The 26,752-nt window shown below is 59.9% G+C and overlaps 1 protein-coding gene across 6 annotated transcripts in view; it reads right to left on the minus strand.

Annotated features, from left to right (window-relative positions):
• Positions 1 to 26,752, minus strand: part of AHDC1 (AT-hook DNA binding motif containing 1) — a 66,736-nt gene that overhangs the window by 1,569 nt on the left and 38,415 nt on the right. For all 6 annotated transcript variants that reach the window (XR_007136543.1, XM_047792820.1, XM_047792819.1 and 3 more), the window contains 4 exons: positions 20,700 to 20,877; positions 15,473 to 15,584; positions 15,290 to 15,327; positions 9,961 to 14,889 (listed from right to left, as the gene is read on the minus strand). Coding sequence is in view for 5 of the 6 variants with exons in the window: in XM_047792820.1 (XP_047648776.1) it covers positions 10,004 to 14,815 (4,812 nt within the window). In the remaining variant the exon portion in view is untranslated. The remainder of the gene's footprint in view (positions 1 to 9,960; positions 14,890 to 15,289; positions 15,328 to 15,472; positions 15,585 to 20,699; positions 20,878 to 26,752) is intronic.

The following is a 26,752-nucleotide window of genomic DNA, read 5'->3' on the forward strand; positions in this document are numbered from 1 at the left end:
GCTCCCTTTCCCTGGATGGCCCTAATTATGTTTGCAGGGCTCTGGGGGCCCGACTTCCCCACCCAGACCCCCAGCTCTGGCGGAGTGAGTGGGAAGACACCCAGCGGGAGCGGGACGGGCTCCATGGTTCTCAGGACCTCATCATCAGCCTGGCATTTTGGACTGCCAACCTCTCCTCGGAGCCCTGAAATCCACTTACTGAGCGACCATCCCACTAAAATCTCAGGGCAGGCGTGGGGGTGCTGAAGCCACCTTCTGCGACCCCTCAGCAAGCCACTCACCCTCCCCCAGCCCTGCAGGAACCAGGCGGCCACACAGAGCCTTCCCTCTCTTGTCCTCTCTTGGCTTCCCTTTCCAACAGGGCCATTTAAATTCTGCTCAGACTCGGCTGCTGTCTGCTGGGCAGTCAGCCCCGGGGAAGACTTTTGTCCCGAGACGGGACTTGCCAGGACTCCCCCATGGGCCGGGGGAGCCAGGTGGGCTCCTCCAGGGCAGGGCAGCACCCCATCTTGGTGCCTCGGCCCAGGTGGCATGCAGAGGCACGAGCAGGGAGGGTAGGAGCTGCATCTTTGTTAGGCAGTCAGGTCTCCTGCTGGTGCAGAGAGGACAGAGGATGGAATGTGAGCCATAGGGGTAAGAGGTGTGCTTGTTAGGGTGACAGCTGTATTACAACTGGGGGTGGGGAGAGAAGAGCTATATTACAACTAGGGTGATTGGGCCAGGGGATGCAGCTAGGGTGGACGTCAGTTCTCCAGTTAGGATGATAAAGAGAGTGTCCATCAGGGGACAGACAGACTTGTGCGTCGGGGGGACAGGTTCTGCTGGAGGGTTGGGGGCGTCTATCTGTGGGACAGCTTTATTACAGTTGAGGAACAGCTGCCAAGCTAAGGAACCTCTGCTGGGGTGACAGATATAGTGTATTGGGGTGACAAGTGAGGGGGAGATTCAGGACGGGTGGCTCCAAACTACTTAGCAAGCAGATTGTACTGAACCCCAGCTTCCCCTGCTCCCCCTAAGGGCCCCAGGGCAGGCTGGGAGCCTCTGCACAAATCCGTCGCCCCCGCCCCCTCCAGCCCTTAGCCACTGCCAGTGACCCTCTCCAAGCCAGGTCTCCATGGTGATCTCAGCCCAGCAGGCAGCTCCTGCCAGAACCATTCCCGTGGTGCTGGCGGCCAGGCAGCAGGGAGGCTTTCTCACCCTCTGCTAAGCCACCACTGTCTCACCTTCCTCCTCCTACCCGCCCTCCCCAGCTTTCATGACTTGGCCAGAATCTGGGGGATGGTGGGGGGGGGGGAATTGCGAGAGAATCAAAACCAGAGGTTCCCGGAGCCGGGGAGAAGGCAGAATGCTGTGGCTGTGCGGAACCCTGACCTCCCCAGGTTCAACGGCCACAGAGCAGAGCCAGTGCTGCTGGGCCAGGCAGCCCGGAGCTGGGCACCCGAGACAAAGCAGAGAACAAGCTGGATCTGGTGCCCGCTTGGGAGGGGCTCACAGGGCAGAGGGAAGCAAAGCAGACCCCAAACCAGGCGATCACAGTGCAGGGAGATGGGGTATGCCAGGAAGAGCACCCCCCCGCCCCAGCAGGGGGCTCAGGGAGCACAGTGGGGGGGCACCTCATCCAGCTTTGGTGAGAGGGGCTGTGGCTCCTCCTCTCCCAGCACATGCTGGGGCCAAGAACGTGTGCAGACTGAATGACAGAGCCACGACTGGTCTAAGTCCAATTGGCAAGTCGAGGTCCAGCTCAGGTCTTGCACACCTCCGGACGCCTCCTCGGACCACCTTGTTACCATAGCTACTGGGGCACTCGTCCCTCCCTTCTGTCCTCCTCCTGGGCAGAGACCTGTGTGTGGTACCTCCTCTCCCCAGTGCCAGCATGAGGCTGGCGCCCCAGGACACCAGCCATTGTTCGCAAGACTTAACCTTTTCGTGCCTCCAAAAGGACTTCACGGCTACACGCTGGAGTCCGTGTGCTCCAGCCGTTTTCCCATCTGAGGTGTCAGGGCTTTAAGTGGTCTCTGCCTGTCGGGGGTGGGGCTGGCACCGGGGGCACTGAGGGATTCAAAGTGCTGCAGATCCTGCATAAATCAGCTTGTCCAGAGAGGGCTGCCCTACCCCACAAAAGGAGCGCGCCTTCGAGCATTCATTCAAGCAACCAGTAGATACGTGTGCACACCCACTACCGGCCAGGCCACAGGCTAATGCCACACCTTGCTAGTCTCTCCAGAAAGGGGTCTCAACTTCAAACAAGGCAGTGGAGCAGAAGGCAAAGAGCACTTGAGAAGTTGAGGGACTGGTCTGCTGTGTGAGCAAGGGCAAGTCCTTTCCCTCTCTGGGCTTCGGTTGCTGTGTAAAACAAAGGGAGATGGCAGAGCGCTTTAGGCACTGATAGGGCACCAAAGATGACGGGTCAGAGGCAAACCCTCTGACATTTTCAGGCAGAGTTTGGCTGGTGAGTTCCTTTTCTTTTCTTTTTGTCTTTTTTAGGACTGAACTCGAAACATATGGAGACTCTCAGGCTAGAGGTCAAATCGGAGCTACAGCCACTGGCCTCCGCCACAGCCACAGCAAGCCAGATCCGAGCTGCCTTTGTGATTACACCACAGCTCATGGCAATGCCAGATCCTTACCCCACTAAGCAAGGCCAGGGATCAAACCCGCGTCCTCCTGGATACTAGCTGGGTTTGTTAACCACTGAGCTATGATGGGAACTCCAGGACTGCAAGTTCCTTAAATGTGGAGAGGATACTGCTTCCCCAAGGCCCAGGCCACACCCGACAGTTGGAGATTGACTCAGGCCGGGTGGACTGAGAGAGTTCACTGGGGGATGAAGCTTCCAAATGAGGATGGGCAGGCTGTGGCTGTGGCTGTGGCGCTCCCCTCCTCGCTCCAAAAAGTTTTTCAAAATCTGTCTGCCAGTGACCACTGGCATTCTTTAAACTCCAGCTCTGCCAGTCATTCCCTCCTTAGGGATCCCCCCGCTGCCAGCACTGCTGGACATACAGGGGGATGCTAGTGGGACCAAATGGGGTTCACAACCATGGTCACCCACCAAGCTTGTGTGACCTTGTGTGTCCTTCGGGGAGACCATCCCCACCCCTAGTGCCTGCACTTCCCGCCCTCCTAATGGAGGTGCCCATGTAAAGACAGGTGCCACAAGTGGGCATGTGTTGGACATGCAACTGAATGGAGGCTGAGGAAGGGGCAAGAACACGGGGCCGGTGATCCTCAAGGGACCTGTCTGCTTCCCCACCTGGGTGGCTGTCCCTGTTCCTCTCTGTAAACTGGGAGGGGCTGTGCTTGGAGACTCCAAAAGCCAAGAGTTGGAAGTGGTTGATTTATATGCCCCTGCCCTGCCCCATCTTTTGCAGCGTATCTGCTAACAGTGGGGTTGAGAGAAATCAGCTCATGCTCGTCCCCCAGTGCCCAGCCTTTGCCCTCACAGTCCTCCCCGGTCTACAGGCTCTTCTTTGATCCCTGACACGTCCCAGGCGTGATGAGACACTGGGGAGGGAGATGGGGACAGTGCACAGGGATGAGTAACTGGCCTAAAGGAGCTGGTGGCGTGGTGAGGAAGACATTCTCAGGAAGGGCTGTCATGGATGCATAAAGGGCTGGAGATTAATTGGGCCTGGGAAGGATCCTGGAACGCTTCTTGGAGGAGGCAATGTCTAAGTGAAAGATAGGAACTGACAGGTGGGAGATGGATGGTAGCTAGGAAAGGGCGGCCCAGGCCAGGGAACAGCTAGAGCAAAGGCACAGGGCACCCCAGGGGAAAGGGCCTGGAAAGCTCCTTCCCAATCCCACAGTCTAGGGCTGGAAAGGGAAGCTGTGTGAGCACGAAGTCAGGGCTGAAAAAGTGGCCTTGAACACAGAACACCACACTAGGAAGTTGGGCCTTTATCTTGGAGGCAAGAAGGCTGGAGAGGGGAAGGTGAAATCAAAAGGTAGTAAGAAATGAAGTTAGGGAGTTCCTGTCATGGCTCAGGGGAAACAAATCTGACTAGCATCCAGATTCAGGATGCAGGTTCAATCCCTGGCCTTGTTCGGTGGGTTAAGGATGTGGCGTTGCCATGAGCTGTGGTGTAGGTCACAGACGGGGCTCGGGGCTGGTGTTGCTGTGGCTGTGGAATAGGCCGGCGGCTACGGCCCTAGCCTGGGAACCTTCATATGCCGTGGGTGTAGCCCTGAAAAACTAAAAATGAAGTTACAAGAGCAGATAGGTTTTAATCAATTCATCCAGTAAATATTTCGGGGGTAGGGGGGAAGGGGCTCTGGACAACCACGCATCCCCAAACGCTGAAGGACAAGCACTGTGGCGGTCACAGGGTGGGGCTCAGGGAGCAGGTGTTGGGGCAGAGACCTGGCAGGTGCTGGTTGCACTGACCCAGGCGGCTGAACTAGGGCTACAGCCTCTTTTTTCTTTTTCTTTTTTGGCTACACCCACGACACGTGGAAATTCCCAGGCAGGGACCCTGTGCCACAGCTGTAACCACAGCCACAGCAGTGATAACGCCAGCTCCTTAACCCCCAGAGCCATCAGAGAACTCCAGGGCAACGGCTTCTGAAGCCTCAAATTTATTCAAGCTCCACTTCCTGTTCCCCGCCCCAGCTCTAGCTGCCTGCCCTGCCCTGTTCCAGAGCGTGGTATTTCTGGTGGGGCGGTCTCAGCCCTCCCCTGGAGGGTGATGCTCATGCGGAGACTTTTAACGAAAACCTGTTTAAAGGCTGCAAACACCACGAGGGCAGGACACTGCAAGTCTTATTCAGTGGTACCCTTGGCACCAGCTACAATGCCTGCCCTGGGGGCGGGGGCGGGGGCGGGGGCGGGGGTGTTTGAACACAGAATTAGCCTACTTCCTCCTGCCCTCCAGCCCAGAGGGCTTCGTGGCAGCAAAAATTATGATGACAAAGATGGCAAATCTGCTGGGAGAGAAATCATGATGCATGACAAAATCACAAGGAAATCTTTTTTCAGATGAGCTGCACCCAGAGAGAGGACTCATGTGGCTAACTGTGTGGACAGGGTCCCTAGCCGACCTGGGTCATCTGAGTCCTAGTCCATCAGGCTAAGGACTCGGTGCCCACCATTAGGGCATATAACTAGGCGGTACTTCACAGCCTCCTACCAAAGGGCCCCGACCCCACCCTCGAACACCAGATCCTCCCTAGGAGGGAAGCAGGGCGAGCAGGTGAAGGAGGGCTGGTTACGGAGTCCCGAGCACAGAGGAAAGGGTCAGAGGTGTGTGACTGACTCACCCAGACTGTGGGGAGGTATTTTATCCACCCATCTACCAACCACTGATTACGTGCTTACTGAGTGCCAGGGACCGGGCTAAATGCTTCACAGGTAATCTCATTTAATTCTCACAAGAGACGCAGTGAGGTGACGTGACTCATCAGGTCACAGAGCTGGTAGGGGATGGAACCGGGCCCTGCACGGAGGCCTGTCTGCGCCCACAGGCCTGCTCCTAGCCACCACCCGCCACTTTCGGGTCCCTGCTCCCTTGGGTTCTTCCGGGTCCGCAGGGATGTGGGGAGAAGGGAGAGGAGGAGTGTGAGAGGACCTGCTCATGGAGAGATTATATTTCCAGGACATGCGGGCTCCCGCAGCACAAGAAGGTCTGGCCGGAAAAAACGGCTTCACGAGAGGCAAGAGAGAGGGCTGGAGAGGGGACAGCCCTGGAGAGTGGGAAGAGGAGCGTCGAGGGGGCAGGGCAGGCCTGGCTGACTGCTGACGTGAGGGCCTCTTGCTCAGGGCCAGAGGCAAGATCAGGTGATCTCTTGAGGTTTCAAGACACGGAGAGACAAAGCCCAGCGCGGCCAGGGCCTGGCCCAGGTCCGGGCATGCCTGCTGACCCTGGCTGGATGGTGGCTTTGGAAGCTGCTTCCTGCTCTGGTCAGGCCCCAGATGGTGTAACCTTGGAGGACCTGTGACATTTCTTGTGGCCTCAGGTCCATGCTTGAGAGGGAAGAGAGAGGACAGGGGGACTCGAGATCCCTGAACACCTTGGAGGGCCCTTCCGACCTTCCCGCCCTGTCCGCAGGGTTTGGAAGGGCCCAAGGCGGAGCCAGTCTGTCTGGCTCTGCCTTCCATCTAAGGGACCAGAGAAGATGTCATCCCGGGGTTCGAGCACCGCCCCCCCCCCCCCCCCCCGCAAGCCCCCTTCTCTGTCTGTCCCATCAGCTCAGCTCCCAGACCAGTTGGGTCCCACATTCCTCTGAGCTCTCCTCTAATTCACGCTGGGGTGTGACCGGTCCCTGCCTGCCAGGCCCTTCCCCTGCTCGCCGTGCTCCATGCATCCAAATCTTGCTTATTCTTCAAGGCTGAGCTCAGATGAAGCTTCTTTCACAGAATCTCCAAATCCATTTAAAATGTCAGACCCAGAAAGAGTTGTAGGGAGCATCCAAGGAATCCATCATTTTACGGATGGAGAATCGGGGGCACGGGGTGGAGGGGGAGCTGCATCCGGGCTGGGGGGAGGGGGCAGTACTGGGTTCAAATCCTGACTCCACCATTTACTAACCATGGATCCCCCGGCTAAGGGCCAGGGCAGCATCTGTTTCCTCAGCTCTCTGATGGGAGGGGTGGGTACCCCCACTCCCTAGGCCGCTGTGACGCCTCAGCGAGGGGCCCAGCACAGATACATTTGCCCTTTCTCACCAAAGGGGCAGAGAGATGACTTCTGACCCCAGGGCCCACCTTCCCGGTGCACGAACTTTGCCTCTCCCTGCCTCTTCCCACCAAGTGTTTCAGGTCCTTTGTCTGCTTGTTTTAGCTTCCTGGGGTAGATGGGCACTCCGAGGACAGGGGCTGTGTCTGCTTTGTCTTCCCCGAGCCTGGCATTGGGACAGGCCTGGAGGGACTCAGGTGTGAGGCCGAGCTCAACGACTGCTCCCCCTGTGCTGGCTCACTGCCTGTTGGTGAATGAGCATGTCACTGTCCTGTCTGCTTAAACCCTCTCTTGACAGGGACACTCCCTTACCATTCTCCTTCCCTGCATCCCCAACCCCTCCTCACTCCCACAAGGATCTGCATCAGTCCCTGGCACTGCAGGGTTCCTCTAGAGGCAGGAGCGTGTCGACCACCACCATGGTCCATCATGGCTTGCCTGGCCTCCCTCCTTCAACTCGCCCTGCTCCACGGCGGCCCACGGCGTTCCAGCTGAGCACTCCCCAAAGGTTCCCCACAAAGTGAAGCCTCCTTCCAAGGCACAGCATGATCTGGCCCTGCCCTCGCAGCCCCTTGCTCAGTGTTACGGGCTTTCCATCAGTTCCTCAAAGCTGAACTGCTTGCAGCCACTGCTGTTCCCTCCATCCAGAATGCTCTTCCTGCTCCCCATCCAGCCGACACCCCCTCTTCTTTCAGGCATCAGCCTGAGCATCTGGCCAGCCAGTTGTAGGCCCTCATGGCCTCCTAGCTTTTCTTTCTTCTTCTTTTTGTCTTTTTAGGGCTGCACCTGTGGCATAGGGAGGTTCCCAGGCTAGGGGTCGAATCGGAGCTGCAGTTGCCGGCCTACGCCACAGCCATGGCAATGCGGGATCCGAGCCATGTCTGCATCCTACACCGCAACTCACAGCAACAGTGGATTGATCCTTAACCCACCGAGCAAGGCCAGGGATCAAACCTGCATCCTCATGGATACTAGTCGGGTTCGTTACTGCCGAGCCACAACGGCAACTCCAACCTCCTAGCTCTTCTGCTCTTGCACAGTCCTTCCCATGGCGCTAATTACCGAATGATCTGTGTGCGGTCTTGCCCTCTAAACTGGAAGCCCCCTGAGGACCAGGACCTCATTTGTGGCGTTCACTGTGGTGTCCCCGATGCCTGGCATGTAGTGGGTGCTGGACAGATGTCTCCGGAGCAGTTAAACACAACAGTCTGAGGACAATGCTGTCGACTCCCAGCTCTGAGTGGGGAGCAGGGCCAGAATGTGGGGCTGGATGGCATCCCAGTTCCTCTTGCGTTCAGGCCTCACTGGGTGGTTCCATTATGTATCTCACTGAGCCGTGACCTGCCCAAACACCCAGCCCCCACAACCGTTTATTTTCCCACCCAGGGCCTGGGAGGAAAGGTTTTTGGATTATTTCACATTTCTGGATTATCCATGAGACATCTCCCCTCCAGTGAGAAGGATCAAGAGTTTGACATTTTAAACCCTAAGCTGCTTCTCCCTGGCCTGCTTCAGATCTGCGGCTCTGCTGCTTGCAATGAGGTGCATGGGGAATGGAAGGCCATTTTAATCTTGGTCTGGCTTCATTAGGAGGAAAAATATGCTGCCCCCTTAGAAAATCTAGTCCATTGTCTATGCCATGCACTTTTAAAAGCCAAAGAGATTATCAGGGTCAATTTCCTCGAACAGATGGGGAAACAGAGGCGGGGATGGGAAGAGGGGCAAAAACTTGGTCAAGGGCATGTAGCAAGTTGGCCAATTTGGGGACTGGTCCTTCCCCAGGTCTCCTGACTCTCACGTGCTGCCCTTTGCCACTTGCAGGCACCAAGGGAGCTGAGGTCAGGCAGAGAGGAGGTAATAAGTTTCCACTGACATGACTTCAGGACCCTGAGTCACCCTGGCCTTGAATGGCCTTCCCAGAGCAGGGAAGGGGTTTTCCAGGAGCCCTGCTATTCCCTCTCCAGGAAGAGACACTCCCAAGAGGCTGCTGTAGCAGCAGAGGTGGGGGGGGGGTGAGGGGTTCCAACAAACCCCTAGCCCACTCCACCACCACCCACCACTTCTGGGTCAATTTTGTGACAGGTCTGTTCCCAAAGTGGGATCTGATGGGCCAATTATGGCTGCATTTCTACAGCAGGTGCTCATCAAGAAAATGATTCCTCCATTTCTGTCCCCTTCTACCATTTGGGGGGCATTTCCCCTCTTGCGTTTTCATTTTCTTTTTTCTTTTTTTTCCTTCTTTCTACGGCCGTGGCTGCTAAATATGGAAGTTCCCAGGCTAAGGGTCGAATGGGAGCTGCCACTGCAGGCCTGGGCCACAGCCACAGCAACGCCGGATCCGAGCCATATCTGCGATCTATGCCGCAGCTTGCAGCAACGCTGGCTCCTTGACCTGCTGGGTGAGGCCAGGGATAGAACCCGCATCCTCACAGACCCTATGTTGGGTTCTTAACCCTCTGAGCCAGAATGGGAACTCCGTGTTTTCCTTTTCTTAAACACACCATCTTAAGAATACTGAAGGTGGTCACGGGACCTGATAAATCCATGTCGGAATGCCTCACAATATTTAACTGAATTCTTAGAAAAGCATGTGGCTTCAGGAAAGGGACCAGCTTTTTCCAGGCAGGAAACGTCCTGCCAGGGATAGACCCACTGGCTGTAGGTTCCCAGACCCAGTGGGTTCCCAACACCCCTGCTGAAAAATAGCCTCTGGGATACCCTGGGCAGCCAGAAAGGGACACACTGGCCACACCCTCATCCTGGCCCCCGACCGACTGCATCTTAGACAGAGCGAAGCTCCCAGGGGAGCAAGGAGGCCTGGCAGGTGCAGTGTCCTGGATGGGCCTCAGCGGATAATTATCCACTTCTTCCTTCACGTGTCTCACGTGGGGCGATGCAAACGCCCTCCCTTGGGAGAGGTCAGGTGGGGATCCCTGCCCACGACCTGGCCTGGATGAGGGAAATGAACGCTTGATGAAGCAAACTAGATGGTCCCATCCAGTCTATGGCCCTCCAGGCATTTCAGAAACAGGACCTCCTGAAGGTCCAAGCCCCGGACCGGGTCCCCCTCCCAAGCACCCATGTCCTCCCTAAGACCGTTCCCAAAATCTAATGCCGCGTTCCCAGAGTCCCATGTCCCTGCTATCGAGTCCCCAGGAAAATCGAGTCCTCAAATCCTTCCCGCTCATCGCTGTATTTCTTCCCCTCGCCCAAGCTCTAATGTCCTCGTCCCCACCTCCAACCCCAACCCCTAGGCCTTTGCCCACTGCACCCACATCCCCAGACTCACCCAGGAACAAAACCTCGAGGTCCAGTCGGCACTTCAGTTGGCACTACAGGGAGGTGACGGTGAATGTGTCCTCAGGGTGAGGTTCCGCCATGGGCCCCAGGAAGCCGCTCTTGGGGCCCCCACCCAGGCCGGGATGCGCCTGCGGCATAAAGCCTGGATACCTGTAGGCGGTATCCTGCAGGGGCAGCAGCGAGTCCCTCGGCACGGGGGACAGGGTCAAGTCACTAAGGAGTGGGCAGCCATAGCCAGCAGCGGCTGCAGCGGGGCCACGGGGTGGGCCGGGGGGCCGGGCCATCTCCAGTGGCTCCTTGTCGGCCTTAGGTGTGGCCGGTGGGCTAGCCAGGTGTGGGGCGCTGAGGCACGCAGCCTCCGTCCTGCCCAGGAAGTCAGCCAGCAGCCCCGAACCCACCTTGCCTTCATAGGGGGGGCTGCGGGCAGCTGAGCCTGGTGGGTACCAATACGCCGTACCCTTGCAGCTGGGGGAGTCGTAGTGGGGCTGGCCCAGCGGCAGGTCCCGGCAGCTCAGGTGGGCCTGGGCTGCAGCCGCGTGGCCCAGGCTGGCCCCCTGGAGCCCATGCTTGAGGGGCTCACAGGCAGCCAGCTTTGTGGGCGGCGGCCGCAGCTCTTCCTTGAAGCCCAGGGTGGGTGAGCAGGTGGGCGAATACGCCTTCTGCAGGCCAGCATCGAACACCGTGGGCGGGTGGGCCAGTGGTGGAAAATGCTTGCCATCCAGCTCAGGGGCACCCAGGCTGGGCGAGTCGCAGTGGAAGCCTTGGCCGAAGGTGCCGTCAGATGGCGTGGATGGGTTCATGGAGTAGGGTCCCATGAAGTCACAGGGGTCTCGCTCACCCACGCTGAAGGCCCTCGACTGCGAGGGCAGTGGTGACATGCTGCTGTCGCCGCTGTAGTAGTCCAGGCCGAGGTCTGGGCTGTCCTGGAACAGCGGGTTGACCGGCTGTGGCTTGGGGATGAACTTGGCCTTGGCTGCCGCGCCGCCCCGCTCCTTCTTGGCAGAGCAGGCCCCGCCACCCCGTCCGCCCCGAGGCTGTCGGGGCCCGGTGCTCCGTTTGGACGGGTAGCCCGAGGCAGTGGCCGAGGCCGATGACGGAAAGCCCAGATGGGAGGCCTCAAAGAGGTCCACCTTCTTCCGCCGTCCACGGCCCGGCTTAGAGCTGCTCTGGAAGAGGACGCTCTGGTTCCAGTTGTAACCGGGGGCGGACGAGGCCTCGTTCCAGTCCATCATCAACTTCTCCAGGCTGGACAGGCTCGACTGGCCCTCGCTGCTCGAGGCCTCGCTGTTGGCACGCCGGAAACCGCCGCCGACCGGCTGATTGAACTGGGTGCTGTCGGAGGACGACTCGGAGAAGGTCTCCGACACCGCCGTCTGCTGCTTCACCTTCTGGGGCGTGTAGTTGGAGATGTCCAAGATCACGTTGGGCTCGCTGACGTGGCAGTCGAAGCCGGGATTGTAGAGCTGACTGAAGGCCTCCGAGGCCCAATCCAGGCCTCCATAGCCCTGCCGGAAAGGCCACTGAGAAGCCCCCGCAAACTGCCGACAGTTCTCAGGCGAAGGCTGGAAGGAAGAGGAGGAGGAGGAGGCGGCAGAGGCGGCGGAGGTGGCAGAGGCCGTGGTGCCCTTGGGCACCATGTAGCCGCCGGGCGAGACAGTGCTGGCCCGGCTGTCACAGCGCAGGGGAGTAGGGGCTGAACCAGAGAAGGGGGCCCCGTCAGAGCTGTTGAAGAAGGAGGCCTTGCTTGGTGGCAGGCAGGGGCCACCAGTAGGCGGTGGGGCGTAGCCAGCGCTGTGGGCGCTGCTGGGTGAGGCAGGCAGGCTGTTGCCGCTGCCGTAGGCAAAGCTGCAGTCCTTGCTATTAGCGCAGTCCTGGCCCGTGAAGGGCTTGGCGGGGGCGAATACACTTTGTCCGGCCCCATAGCCGCCGTACTGCGGGGGGTAGGTGTTGGTGGGCGGGTGGGTGGTCGGTGAGCGGGCCACGGCCGAAGGCGGAGGAGCCAGCTTCGGGAAGGTCTCGGCTGCCCGGCAGTCTGAAGTGGCTGGGGTTAGCCCGTAGCTCGCTGCCCGGCCTGGTGGGTAGGTCTGGCGCGCAGGCAGCACAGGTTGGAAGGAGGGGTCCGCCCCAGCCCCACTGCTGCCCACTGCCACCGGGCTGGCCTTGGCTCCCCGGCTGGGGAAGGTGGCCAGGCCGCGCTGGGCAGGCAGGGCGCTGGTGGGGGGCCCTGCGTAGGTGCCGGATGCCTTCCGGGATTCGGGCCGAGAGGCCGAGAGAGCAAAGTCCAAGAGGTCGGAGGAGTCATCCGAATCGAGCAAGGAGCGAAAATAGCCGGTGAAGAGGTTTTGGCGCTCCTGGCTGAGCTCAGTCTGGCCTGCAGGTGCAGCCGTGCTATAGTAGCTGCCTCGGCCTGAAGCCCCACTCTCTAGCCCAGTGGAGGCAAAGGCCCGGGCCTCGGTCCCCTGGAACCCACAGTTTCGGCCAGCTTGCCCGCCTGGGTGCCCATGGTGAGGGGCCCAGCCACCACCCTTGTCCCCGGCCCACTCAGTCCCTGCCTCCCCAAAGCCCGGGCCACTGGGCACCTGCTCTGGGAACAGAGTCCCGTTCTTCCGGGACCGCCTCTTGCGTTTGGGCTTCCCAGTCACGGCATCTACCTCCCCCCGGCCCCGTTTGCGTGGGTGCCCCAACTCCGTGAGGCCAGGGCCCCCGACCCCAGGAACTGCCACTGCCACCACCTTCTTTTTCTTGCCAATGCCCTCAAAGAAGTCACTGAAGGAGCATCGGGCTGCCTTGGCCGCGTGGCCCCCACCCCGGCCACCAAACCCGCCTGCTTTGCCACCTCGCCGTCGGAAGCCCTGCACGCGATGCAGGAAGTGGGAGATGCTCTGGGTGTCAGGCGCCTGGTGCACGGACTCCGGCTCACTGGGTGTCCAGCAGCGGGGTGGTGAGCACCGCCCGGCGCACTGGCTCTGGCGGTTGAGGAAGGCCAGCTTGGCGAGGACGTCTGAGTACTCGGCCTTGCTGTCATTGGCGTCCGCAGCATAGGACGGCTGGGGAGATGCCAGCTTCTGCTTCCGCCGCCGCCGTTTCTTCACCTCCGGCATGGCCATGGTGGCCGCCGCCACCGTGGCTGCCTCGGCTGCCACCACCACTGGCTCCTTGGGCTTGCCTGGCCCCAGCAGCAGGTTCTTAGGGGGGCGGCCGCGCTTCCGCTTGAGAATGATGGGCATCTCGCCGGGGGGGAAGACCACCACCACGTTGCGCCCATTGTTCTTCATCTTCAGCAACGGGGTGGGCTCTGCCGACACGCGCAGGCCCAGCTCCTTGCCCTCCACACTCAGGCTGCTGCTCAAGGACGACACCTTGTACGTGGTCTTGTTCCGCCGCCCCAGGGACACGGGGATCTTGGCCATCTTAACCACCATGCGTCGCACGCCCCGGCACTTGCCTTTGCGGGAAGGGGCCATGGGGGTCTGGGCAGATTCAGGCTCCAGCTCTGGGACTGGGACTGGGACTGGGCCTGGGCCTGGCAGGGCAGAAGGCGGTGGGGGCGGTGGGGGCGGGGGCTCGGCCAGGGCGGCTGCCAGCCCTGTGGGCATGGGCAGGGGCAGCAGGCGGCCCTCGGGTCCAGTGTCTGCCTTGCGTCCCCGTCCAGCTTTCCGTCGGCGACACAGGATCTTTGGCCTATCAGTGCGCCGCAAGGCGTATTTGGGGTGACCCTCAGGCCCAGGAGGGCCATGGGGTGAGCACAAGTCCAAGCGCAAGGGCTCAGCCAGTGGGCAGGGCCCCAAGGGCTGCTGCGACTCCAGACGGCGGCCAGGGACGTCTAGCAACTTGGGCAGGGGGTCAAGTGCCTGAGGGTCAAGCAGCTGTGACTCCAGGGAGTCAGGCAGGGTATCCAGGGCCTGTAGCGTCAGGCTCGGCAACGCCAGAGGATCGGCAAGAGGTTGCAGGGGTGGCAGCTCCAAGGCTTCCCCGAGTGGCTCTAGAGCCTGCGGGTCCAAGAAGCGGGGCTGGGGGTCCAGGAGCTGAGGCTCTGGCTCAGGCGATGGTGGCTCCAGGGCCTGGGCCTCCAGCAGCTGGGCCTCAGGGCAAGTAAGGGAGGCCAGCTCACTAAGGATGTCGGCGTCGGCGAGTTCCGAGTAATCAGGGCCGTCCGGTTCAGGCTCCGGTGGCAGACCGGTAGCCGCGGCTGTGGCCCCAGGACTATGGCCTTGGCCGGGCGGGGGACTGACCCTGGGCTCAGGCTCGGGCTCGTAGAGGGGGTGGCCGGGCCGCTCAGACTTGGCGTGCGGGGGGGCCCGCTCCTCAGGGCTGCGGATGCTGTTGGCCAGGCTGGGTGAAGAGAAGAAGCTGTACTGGAGGTCGCCGGGGGGTGGGGCGGGCGGGCGGCTGAGCCGGAGCCCGCCGCAGTCCAGGTGCACGCCGCTGTGCTGCAGGTCCTGGGAGAGCCGGGTCAGGTCCTTCATGATGTCAATCAGCTGGACCACTGGACGCAGGTTCACCCGCCCGTTGTCCCAGCGACGTCGGGAGCTGCTGCCGTCTCCCACGGGTGTGGGGCAGCGGGCCTGTGAGACAGGACGGGCTGCCCTTGGGGGCAGCGGGTCGTCCCCCTTGGCAAGGACTGGTGGGCGCCGGGTGCTGGGGTCCCGGCGTGGGGGTGGGCGCGGGTTCTCAGAGAAGGTGTGGGCGAAGGCCTTGTCGGGTGGGCTGGCAGGGGGCCGGGCGGGAAGCAAGGGCCGGGGGGTGGGGGGGCCGCTGGGGTAGTACTTGGGCTCCCGGAGGTAGTCAGGAGAGCTGCACACGGCACTGGAAGTCACCACCAGGCCCTGGGGCTTCACACGCATCCTGACCTTGTCCTCCGCGGGCCGCCGGGCGGGGCCGGGGCTGACATGAGGGTGCGAGAAGCCGGGACCAGGACCTGTCGGGCAGGACGTCCCTCACTGAATACCCAAGTCCTCATCAGCGTCCCAGGCCCTTAAGGATCCCCGGCACCCCTCTCCTGAATCCCAGTCCCCTTCTTGACCCCCCCCGGCTTTTCCCAAACCACCACATGCACCCTGAACCCCGCTACCCCAGAGGCCCCAGTTCCACTTCTCAACAGCTCGCCCACTTCTGTCTAGACCCTGGCTAAGGGCCGCGGGGAGAACAGTTCACCTGCTTTAAAAAGGGAAGCCCGGCGGCAGGGTGGAGCGATCACTCCAGACCAAATTTAAGGAGAAGGCCAGGCCCCTGCCAGAGGGCCTGGAAGTCCTATCGAGGACATGACCTCTTCCTTCTTGCCCCATCCCCAGAGCTCTGGGAGAACCCCGGCCACTCACCCTCGGCTCTGCCGCCTGGGCTGTCACACTGGCGATCTCTGTGGGCAACAAGACAGGCAAGAGGAGATCTCAGCAGCCTGGTGGCTGCAGCCCAAGCACTGCCCACCTGCCCACTGGGCCTGGTCTCCCCCATCTGCCAACCCCAGCTCCCCAGATGCTCCCTCCACTGCACGCCCGGCTGACCTGGAAGAGAGAGGGCCCCCGTGCCTGGGGGCTCTGCCAGTCGCTGGCTGTCAGCTGGGGGTGCTGTGGAGCAACTTCGGCCTGAGCCCAGGCCTCGGGGCGTGGACAGCGCCTGGAAAGGACCATCGCAGCTCAGGTTTAGTGAGCACCTACTGCGCGCCAGGCACTGGGCTGGAAGCTGTCCAGGCATCGGTTCATTTAATTCTTCACACCAGTCCTGCGAGGTAGGGGCTATTAATAACCCCATTTTGCAGATGAAGAAATGGAGGCTCAGAGATGACGTTACATCATTCATTCATCTACTTGTTACTTATGGAGCGCCTACTTTGCACAAGGACTGGGTAGACAAACATTGAGTAGATACTCATAAATGACTTAATTATTAGTGGGATAGGAGCTGCAAAGAAAAAAATGACAAGTGCCTGAGGTCAGAGGTTTAACAATCACACCAAGGAGTCCACAATAAAAAGCTCATACTCTGGGGACACCTTCTCTGTCACCAAACACTGGACCAAGTGCTTTGTATGGATTATCTCATCTCCCTAAGAATCTGAGATCCATAGGATTTTCATCCCCACTTTTACAGATGAGGACACCATCCACCAGAAGGGGGTAAACACCAGGAAGGCCAGGGATTCCGTCCTATTGAATTCTGGGTGTGTCTCCCAACACCTGGATCGGCCCACGGCCCAGCAATGGGCTCCAAAAAACATTTACTGAGTGAATGAGGCACGCAGAACAATGAGCCCTGCCTTTCCCCATGAGGCACTCTCATTCCTCTCCAGATCCCAGAGAGGGACCCACGTAGGATGGGGAAGGGGGAGGGAGATTGAGAATGTGAAAAGGGACATTCTCTGACCCCCCCGTGCCACCCCTGGCCTCAGTCCAGGCCCCCTACCTATTTTTTAGAGCCCTCTCTAGTCCGTCTTCACAGTGCTTATCGCAACCGAGGTCAACTACTCGTAGGCCGGGCTGTGCAGTGTGTCTCCTGAGGGTGGGCTCTTCAGGGGCAGGCGCTGTGTCTGTCTTGTTTACCGTTGGATCCCCTGACCCGAGGGCCTGGGCCATGGATGCTACATAAATATTTACTGACTGATGCCCTGAGCTGGTCAGGGAAGAGGTGGGATTTAGATCCAGGCGCATCTGACTCCCAAGGCAGCCTGGGGACTCAGGGCCCTGGCTGATTTCCGGGAGCTGGGGTTTTGGGGGAGCAGGGAGCTGAATGGGCCCTGACCACTGGGCCTGGGTTGTTATCCCACAGGACGCCTGCAGAGCTGACTTGGGGACAAGAACGCATGGACAGGGACACTCGTTCATTCCCCCTTTGGTGGGCAGCGATTTGCAAATCTCTGAAGCATCTCCACATACAGGACCCACCAAGCCTTCACGGCAATGGGGCGGGCATGGCTTATTATCTCTGTGTTACAGAGGAAGACAGCCTCGGAGCAGCTGAATAACTTGCCTGAAGTCACACAGTTGCTAAATGGTGAGATTCCTAATTCACCCCAAGTCCGAAGCCTCCTTCCACTCCCAGCTCCAGCAACCCTTCTTCGGTCACTCCTGAAAGAGCTCCTTCTAGAGCTGTGGTCTAATTTAAGGGTGGGAGGAACCTTAAAATCATCTAACCCACTGGCTTCCAAACCCTGGGCCTGGGGGAGCTGTGCAACATTCCAGATACCCAGGCCCTAGTCCAGGGGAGTCTGACTCATAGATCTGAAGGGATGTCTGGGAATCTGTATTTTTCATCAGCTCTGCTGGTGGGTACCCTGTTCAAGGGCCACCTCGTGCCCCTCCTATTTTACAGAGGAGGAAACTGAGACTGGAAGAAGGACTTTGCCTGAGGCTACAAAATGGTATGCTTTTTTTTTTTTTTGGCTCATCCAAGCAGAATATCCCTCTGTCCACGGTCTCTTCCCTCTCTGCAGGTCCCAGGCCTCAGCTGTTCCTCATTGTCCCACTTACTCGATCACTCAGGGTTCTGGGCTCTCTCTCGCCTGCCTGTACACTGTGGCCTGGCCCCTTCTAAGCCAAGTTCTCTCTGCTTCAAGAATCTCCCTGTGGCTCTTGCAGGAAGGGCTGTGGGGAGCACAGTCACAAAGGAGGGAAGGGGCCCAGACTCTGGAGTCTCCAGGTCCAATTTCCAACAGTTTACGGTTGACCTGTGGCTCCTGCTGCCCTCTTGGAGATGCCTACCAGGAGCCACCATCCCCCACCCCCTTACAGTGGGTGGGGCTCACCAACCCTCCCCGCTCTGGAGACCTCCCACTTGGGGCCCGAGGGTGTGATCTTGGCAGAAGACAGAAACCTCCTCTCCAGTGGTTGCTTCTGTTCCACCCACCCGTGGAGACCTTTGGGCATGTCGTCCTGCCAGGCCTCCTGACTCTGTCTGCCACTCTCTCTCCTGCAGCCTCTAGCATCTGAGGGAAGCAGCTGGCTCCCCTCCCCACCACACCCAGGCAGCCATTTTCTTGGACCCCTCCCAAGGGCACCCTCTATCCTACGTCTGCGAACCAAGCTAAAAAGATTCTTCTGTCCGTCTGTCTGCTTCTGGGTCAGTGTGCCTGAGCCTGCCTATGGGGACACCAGCCGGCTGGGAGGGGGCTGGGGGCCCCAACCTGCTGTGCACAGTGCCGGGAAGGGCCAGCCCACATCCTTGAGTCCCCAGCCCCACCCTCCCCCGCTGCGGCTGTGACCACCCCACCCCTTCCCCAGCCAGCCTCCCCCTCCCCCACCCACAGCCTCCCCAGGGGAGCCAGGCTGCCAGCCCCAGCTCTCACTTCCGGCCTCATGACCCTCTCTCCAGCCTGCATACTCCCCCCGCCACACACACACCATTTCCCTCCCAGCCAGGACTGAAGGCCCAGGGATGTCCTCAAATGGAAAACTCTGCACCGAAGGGGCTATTATAGCTGCTGTGAAACCTCCCCCATCATCTCCCTTTTGGGGGGCCTCTATCTCCCAGGACCTGCCCCCACAAGAATGATACATCACTCCTCTCAGTTTCCTTCTCTTCTGCCCCTTCCCACCCACCCAATTGTACCTAAAGATCTTCCAACTTGACTCCAGGCCAAAATCATAATGAAAAATAACAACAATGAAAGTAATAATGGCAGCTGCCACTTATCTGGCATTTAAATGAAGGCTCAGAGAGGTTAAGTAATGCCCTTAAGGAAAACAGCCATAACAGGGAAGAGCCAGAGTCTGAAGTTCGGCTTATTAGGCTCCTCTAAACCAATCTCTCCTTCACTGTCCAGAGACTCGTGCCCTCCCCTGCAAGCTTCCTCCAACTGCCCTAGTCCCAACCACCAGCTCTAATTTTTGACTTCTAATCTACCCCCTCCCGCCTAGGTCATCCAATGCACTACTCTCCCTCGCCACTAGGTGTCCCCTTATAGCCACTGATGCCCCCAAGGGGAGCAAGACCTGCTCCGCCCCCGGGGAGCCATCAGGACAGCCCACCCCACCCCCCACGGCACTGCACACCCCACCCCACCCTACCCCCAGCCACACAGAGCTCCTTTGTGCAGCCCTTGCCCACCCGCTTCCTGCCCAGAGCAGGGCACCTGGCAAGCAGGTCGGCCCTAGACCCGCCCCTGCCAGCCCCCTGCCCTGGATGCCAGGTGTGTGGGCACTACTGCCAGCTCTGGCTGAACCCAAGGGTCACCCTGCCGGGAGGCCCTCCCTTCCTCCCTCCGAGGTCACCCAGGGACTGTGCTTCCCGCCCTGCTCCGCCCCCATCCCCTCCTGCCCTTGGCCCTTGCAGACTCCTGTCCTTGTCTTTCCTTCTGTGTCCCGGAGGACTCCCCTCCTCCAGCCCCACCAGGCCCTCCCCACAGCCTCTCACCACCGCCCACCTCTTTCCCCTGAGAGCTCCCTGTTCCGCCCCCCCTCCTCCCTGCCCAGGTCTGAAGAACTCCTCCTCCTGGAAAGTTGCTGCTGGAAAGGAAGTGACTTCAGCAATTTGGCCACAAGGCTGGGCACTGCTGAGCCCAGCTCAGCTGAAGGCTTGTCCAGCCCACCTCCAAAGCACAAACGGAGCCACGTGCACACGCCACCCCCAGAGTGCAGCCGGAACCCTGAACACTCACTGCCCTAGTGACACTCGGAAGGATATCTGTGTAAACACCCCACCCCACCCCACTCCCGTGTACTCACACAACACCCCAGTGTGTTCAGATTCTTGTCTACACACCTCACCAGTGTACACCAGCACCCTACACACACACACACACACACACACACACACACACACACACGCCATCCAGTGCAGCATACACAACACTCCAGTCTTCCCATAACCTGCCCAGGGCATACTGAATCCTGCGTGCTCACGTCAATGAACCGCACACACAGTCTCAGAATGTCCCCCAGCCCAGTCCACTTACGTAACTCTTGTGTACAGAAGCAAGCACACCTAAGGACAGAGTCCTATACATGCTGGCTTGCACAGAAGCCAGAGTACTTGCACATGAGATGCCCTGTACGTTTACGGTCGGTACACCTGGCATCCTCCCCTGGCTGAACCTCCCCACCCTTAGGATCCCAGGAGGCCCCACCCCCAGACCTCAGGCCCCAGGAATGCTCTTTTGGAAGTTGGGTGGGGTCCCCAGGCAGGCTGGGCTCTAAGGGAGCTTCCTGGAGCCCGAGGCTTCATGTGTCAGTTCAGGGAGTTGCCTCTGCAGGGCAGGGCAGCCCCACCTGGTCTCTGTGGCTCTTGAACCTGGGTGGGCTAATCTGGGCCTAGAGTGGGGAGGTGGGTCCTGCCCCCGCCCCCATCTCACCTCATCCCAGGAGGGCAGCCTAGCATACCCGAGCCACCCAGGTCCTCTCAGCACCTCGCCCTGGCCTCCCAGCTCTCTGCTTCTACAGACTCTAGAACCCTGAGAGGGGTTCAGCTTCACACAGCAGGCATTCTGGTTTCCACCTCTGCCCTGAGTTCTGGTCACTGTCACAACGTCGTTCCCTTCCCAACTCTTTCGGGCCCTCCAGGTGCAGGGACGAGTCGCCGTACTAGGAGGCAGAACTCTGGGAAACTTGCTGTATATCCGCGGGCCTCACCTTTCTGGATGATGGGGAGTAAGGTGGATGACTATAGTTTGATTCTGGAGGACCTTTTTTTAGCCTAAGCTGGGAGGGGGAAATCCCTGCTGGGACGGGGAAGGAAGTACCCCTGACCCCCACCATTGGGGGGGCCAGGTACAGACCCGGCTTCCCTGGACACTGTTACCTGAGCAGGCTGTGTAGACAAGCCCGGCTCAGCAGGAAAGGTCTGTCTTCGCCAGTGATTCCAGGGTGGTCTCTTCGGTGGCCTGAGAGTTGCCCCGAACCCGGGGCCCTCTGCAAGCACTCAGCTGGGCGGTCTCTGGGGTCCAGGCCGATGGGTAGACAGGCAGGCAAGCTCCCATCTGTGGAAGCAAAAACAGCATCTTGACATAAGCCTGGGTAATGGATGAGCCAGGCAGAGGGACTGGGAGGCCATCCTAGATGGGGTCTACTCTTGCACATGAGGAAATTGGCGCCAACCTCAATTCTCCGGGGAGTGCGAGCCTGTCTCTTGAGACCCCAGGCAGTACTTTGCACGGGTAGGTACGTGTACACGTGAACAGGAACACCCACGCTCTGGTGGAGAGAATCTGGCCTTGGGAGTCAGAATGGTCCTTGGCTCGATTCTCACCAACTGGGTGATCTCGGGCAAGTCAGGGAACCTCTCTGGCTCTCAGTTTTCTCATCTAGAAAATGGGGAGAGCTTACGGATGGGGAGAAGCGCTCCGGGGAAGCTACAGGTGCTAAGGGCTGGTTGACGATGCAGGTGTGAGTGCTGCTGTTCAGAGTGAGGCTGAAAGCAGATTTCCACGAAGGGTGCACCCGCAGCCGGCATTTACCCGTCTCCACCAGCGGCGACGGGTTCTATGTCCCTTGTTGTCTTTAATGACCACGGCCCTCCTCACCGGCCCCCTGCTTCCGGCCCATCTGTCTGCCTCCCCGAGGTCTGTGCTGGAGCCCAGAGGGGGTCTGGGAACCAGGCCTCAGGGACGGCTCAGAGGCTTGGGTTGCCTAGGAATCCGTGTGTGTGTGTGTGAGAGAGCTCGCCTGTACAGATGCACAGATGCGCGGCTGTGAACGCTCAGCGGCCTGGGCAAATTCACCTGAGTGTGGCTTCCTGGGTCTACTTAGCCTTCTGTATGCTTCTCTGTGTATTTCTGCATAGCTGTGAGAGTATACTTGTGTCAGAGTGTACATGTGAGGGACTGTGTGTGAGTGCACGCACGCGTGAGCTGATATGTACCGGGGTTCAGTTACACGTGTAGGTATGTGCAACCGGGTCTGTTCAGCTCTGTGTGTGTCCAGCTGAGCCTATCTGTGCACGCCTGTGGGGACACAGAAGTGTGAGTGTGTGCGTATGTGTGACAAGGTGTGCCCAGCTGTGGGCAGGGATGAGTGCGCATGTGTGCGCTGGCCTGGCTCTCCGCATCTCACTGTGTCAGGAGCTGAACCATCTTCTGCCCATCTCAGACTCTGGGGTGGGGGGGCAGCAGATGCTTGGTGGATCCTCTGCCATCCCTGCAGGTTTCCAATCTTGAGGCCTGTGACTGCGGGCACTGGTGTCACTGTGAATCAGTGTTGCCTCCCTCCTACCTCTGCCTTTCTCTGGGTTTTCAGGGTCACGGTGTGAGGGTCTGACTGGTCAGGGTCCCTGCAGGTCAGTAGGGGCTCATGTGCGCCACCCGCCACGTGTGTGCAACATGTCCTTATCATTGTGTGTCCGTGGTCCTTGTGCCGTGTCACTGCAGCGTGCCAGGAGAGCTATGGCAGTGTCAACATGTGTGAGTGGGTCTGTGTGCCACGGTGTACCTGCCAGCACTGCTGTGCCTCGTTTTTGGTGTGGTACCTTTATGTAACTTCGTGCGTGTGTGTACGTGTGTGTGCATGAGACCCTTTGTGAGACAGTGTGTGTCTGTGTCACTGTGTTTGTATGCCTGCTTCCCTCCTCCCTCCCTATCTCCTGCTCTCTCTCCCTCTCTCCCTCTCTCTGTAGGAGCCAGACAACTCCCCAAGCCTGGATTAGGGACAATTTATCCACAGGCAGAGAAGGAGAATTCCAACCTGCCAGAGCCTCCCTCCTCTGATCCGTCCCCCCTTTCCCCGTGGTTGGGTGGGCACAGAAATGCAGCCCGGCAGCTCTCAAGCCCTTGGGGAGTCCCCACCTCTGCAGCTCCCCAGAGGCCCAGGAGGGCAGAAAAGATGGAAATCTGGGTGGCCCCCGAGCCCTCCAGTGGGGGTGGATTGGCTGCCCCCCTCCCCATCCAGGCCCCCACGGCTCAGCTCGTCTTGGCCCCGTTCTCCTACATATGGTGGTGGTGGGTGGGGGGAGGCTGCATGAGGTCTGCCTGGCCCTGGGGGCTGGGGCGACCTAAGGAGTAGAGCTGCTCCAGCCCCTCCACAACCTGATACTCCCCAACTGATAAATGCCAGCTCCCCCCAGCCCCTGAAATGTAAATGACTGGGGAGCTGGCGACGGTGCCCACACAGGCTGGGGGAGACGCTGGGAGGCAGGGGACAGCGTGGTGGGGGGAATGCGATGGGGTAGGGGGGTGCAGGGGCTGAGCTGGGACTAAGGCTCCCTTCACGGTGCTCCAGGCGCAAGGCAGAATCACATGTTTCCCATTAGCTGCTCTGGCCTCCTTGTTCAGGGGGTGTTGGCTGGGGGAGATTTGTTCTGGTTGCAGACACCAGCCGAGACCACACAAGAGAGAGAGAGGAAAAGACAGAGAGAGAGAGAGAGAGATTGAGCACCAGAGAGAGGAAAAGACCGAGGGAGAGCGAGAAAGATACACAGAGACAGAGAGAGACAGAGACAGGCATACACTGAAACAAAAGCAGAGAGACAGAGAGAGTGACGGGAGAGGCTAACAGAGTGGAGGACAAGGGTGGTGACAGGGAAGGGGACTGAGGGGGAGAGGGCCTGGGGTCACAAGACTGATGGAGGGGACCCCAGGGTGACAGAGAAGAGCCTGATGCAGGGCCAGGGTGGGCAGCAGTATGGCCCGGAGGGCAGGGCCGTGGGTGGGGGGCACAGGGGCGGAGGTGGCGCTGGGTGGGCAGCAAGAGTGGATGCTCCGGAGCCGCCGGGCAGGGGCCAGCCAGTGAGCCCGGAGCCTCCCGCCTCCTGACCCTCGAGCCTCAGAGAGATAACAGGCCCGAATAGTGCTGACTTGCGGTTCAGAAATCCAATATCCTCCGCGGCGCACTAATCGACTACCTGAGCTCCCGGCCCGCGCCGAGCTGCCCCGATTAATCCTGCAGCTCCACAGCCTTAATTAGTTTAACAGTTTCAGGGGCAGAAGCAGGGAACAGGGTCCCCCAGGCCTGTGGGGACACAGCCCCCCACACAAGCCCTGCTGGCTGCCCCACCTCCCCGGTCACACCTGCCCCAGCCCCCGGGCCCCTCTCCACACCCTCTGAAAAACACTGGGGAACGGCCCCTGGGGCGGGCGCCGGGGTCAGAAGGTAGGTCTTGCGGAACTGAGGTGCCCCCCGCCCTCCCAACTTGTCCCCGTGCCCAGGGCCTGAGTGCTTGCTCTGGCCTGCCCTCGGGGCCCTGCCAAATGTCAGCCCTGTACCACTGGCAACGTATTGTCTCCTTAGGGTGAGAGACAAGCTCCCAAGTTACTGACAACCTCCCAACAGCATGAGATAATCACACATGTCAGTCCCCACAACAGCATGAGATGGGCACATGGTGACATCTCACACATGCCCAACAGTCAGGGAGACAGGCATACGGGTGGGTAACTACCCTCTTAACAGGATGAGCGAAGCACAGGACCTGGGATGGGCACGGCTGATACCCCAGACACTGTGAGGCAGGAACACAGGTTGTCACCCTCGCAGTGGTGTAACGGACATAAAACCAGCACCCCCACCTGCTAAGAGGATGTGAAATGTACAGAGAACTTGTCCCCTTCTTTCTCTCTCTCTCTCTCTCACTCACACACACACACACACACACACCCACCCACCACCTTCCAGGTGTGAGAAAGGTACGGACCCCTCCCCTAACAGAGTATAACAACCTGGCCCCTTTCCCATGAGCCCTCCCTCCAGACTTCGCATGGGTACATGACATGTCGCCCTGACCGCTTTGGACAGGTGACAGCCCATCCCACCCCTCCCCCGTCACTGCCAGCCTGGTGGTGCCGTCCTCTGCCTGCAGAGGCGTCACAGCTCACAGGGCATGAATGTCACCCCAGCACCGCCAAAGCCGGGCACAGACACACGTTGCCCCAGTGACAAACACCACTGGCCCCAGGAGGTGGAGACGCACAGGGCTCTGGGCGTGACCTTGGTCCCTGGACACCAGGAGGGGAGGCGCCATGGCCTCCCTCCTGGGTAACCCAGTGGCCCGGGGCTGGGCGAGATGAGCACTGGGAAGAAAGATGCCTGGGCACAAAGACAACCTGAAAATGCCACCTCCCCAAGCAGCCGCCCCCAGCCCATCTCCAACCCAATGCAGTCGTTACTGAGAGGGGGCAGAACGAGCAGCGGAAGGAGGGCTGTCACTGATGCCCGGGAGCAGTGCCGATGAGACTTCTTAGAGGTGGTGCACGGGAGCGGCTGCTGTCACCGTGCTCTTGGTGCCCAGGACTGAGGGAGCAGGATGACAGTTTCAGGCCTCCACTGCAGCCAGGGGAGCCCCTCTTTCTTACAAAGTCCCCCTCTCCAAATTCAGGCCACAGAGCCTGACAAGGAGGCCAAAGTCCAGGGGCATGACTCACCCAGGGAACAGGCCCAGCCTGCTGGCCAGAAAGTGAGGGAGGCCAGGAGCCAAGGGGCCTGGGTTCAAGTCTGAGCTCCTCCCAGGCCAAGATGAGTGACCTTGTAGCAGAGGCTCAGTCTCTTTGGCTTTGGGGAGGGGGAAGTGGCAGCAGCCAGGGGCGCGCCGAGGCAGCAGGCGGAGCACTGGGGGCATGGGAAGGAGGACACAGCAGGTCCTGGCCCTGGCTCCATGGTTCCCTCACAAGGAACCTTGGCTCTCTGTGCCTCAGTGTCCCCAGCTGTAAAGCAGGGATGATGATATCAGCCTCGCGAGACAACACGGCGCGAAGGGGGCACGTGCACTCAGGAAACGGGAGCTTCTTCTTGAGGAGGGTAAAAGAGACACAGAGAGGGCAGGACACTTGTCCAAGCCACAGAGCGAGGTAGCGTCAGCTGAACTCAGCCTCCACCTCCAGGCTTCCCCCCCGGAGCTGTTTCTGTAAGGTTGCTTGGACACTGACTCCTGTGTCTCTGTATGTGTGTGTGTGTGTGTGTGTATGTGTGTGTGTGTGTGTGTGTGTGTGCGCGCGTGCACATGCGTACACACGCACCCGCTCTTGGTTAAGATGCTGCCCTACTGTCCAGTGAAGAGCAAGAAACCAGACAGGGGTCTGTCACATACTGTGGCCCTGAGCCTAAACCCCACTTGGCCCACCTTCAAACTCAGGACCAGCAGGCCAGCTCTAAGGGGAGGGAGGCAGCCCACACCCCAGTCCCCATGACCAGTGCTAGCACCTGGTGCTCAGATATCAGTATACGGGTCCTTCTCATTGTATAGGAGCCCAGAGAGGGACAGGCCTAGCCTGAGGTCACACAGCATGATAGCAGCAGAGCCCAGAGCCCTGGCCAGGGACAGCTTCAGAGCAGGGTCCCTCTAGCCCCTGGGGTGGCTGGAGCTGGGGGGCCCTGGGGGACTGAGCAAAACGTGGCGACAGATGGCCTGCCGAGGCAGCGGCGATCTGGGCGGCTGGCAGGCATGCTCGCTCCCGCGCAGGGAAGCGGCTAATTTTAGCTGAGGCCTCGATGCCAGCTTTGTTCCCCCCACCCACCCGCCGAGGGGGCCCAGCATGCCTTGCGTGCAACCCGCCTCCCCCAGGCACCCCTACTCCCCCGCCCGGCCCCTTGGTGAGTGGTGCCCAGACCCCAGGGGCCTAGAACTGTCTGCCTGACCAGGTCTCATCACACCCAGGGGCAAGGGCTGGGCCCTGGAGGCCTGGCACCCCCACTCCAGGGTCTGTTTCCCATGACTCCAAGCTCATTCGGAAGAGGGGCTGTGGGAAGGAGGGCTAGGGGCCCCTGCCCAGACTGGGAGGGAGGGCCTGATAGCAGGGGCTGCCAGTCTTGGGATGGGAGAGGTGGGGCACTGCCCTCCAACAAATACTTAAGGAGACAGGACCCTAATTCTACCCCTGCCCAGAGCCAAATTCTTCTGTGCTGGAGTCCTCCTGGTATTGGTGAGCAAGG

This window comes from Phacochoerus africanus, chromosome 8, assembly GCF_016906955.1.
Source record: "Phacochoerus africanus isolate WHEZ1 chromosome 8, ROS_Pafr_v1, whole genome shotgun sequence".
Lineage (NCBI taxonomy): Eukaryota > Metazoa > Chordata > Mammalia > Artiodactyla > Suidae > Phacochoerus > Phacochoerus africanus.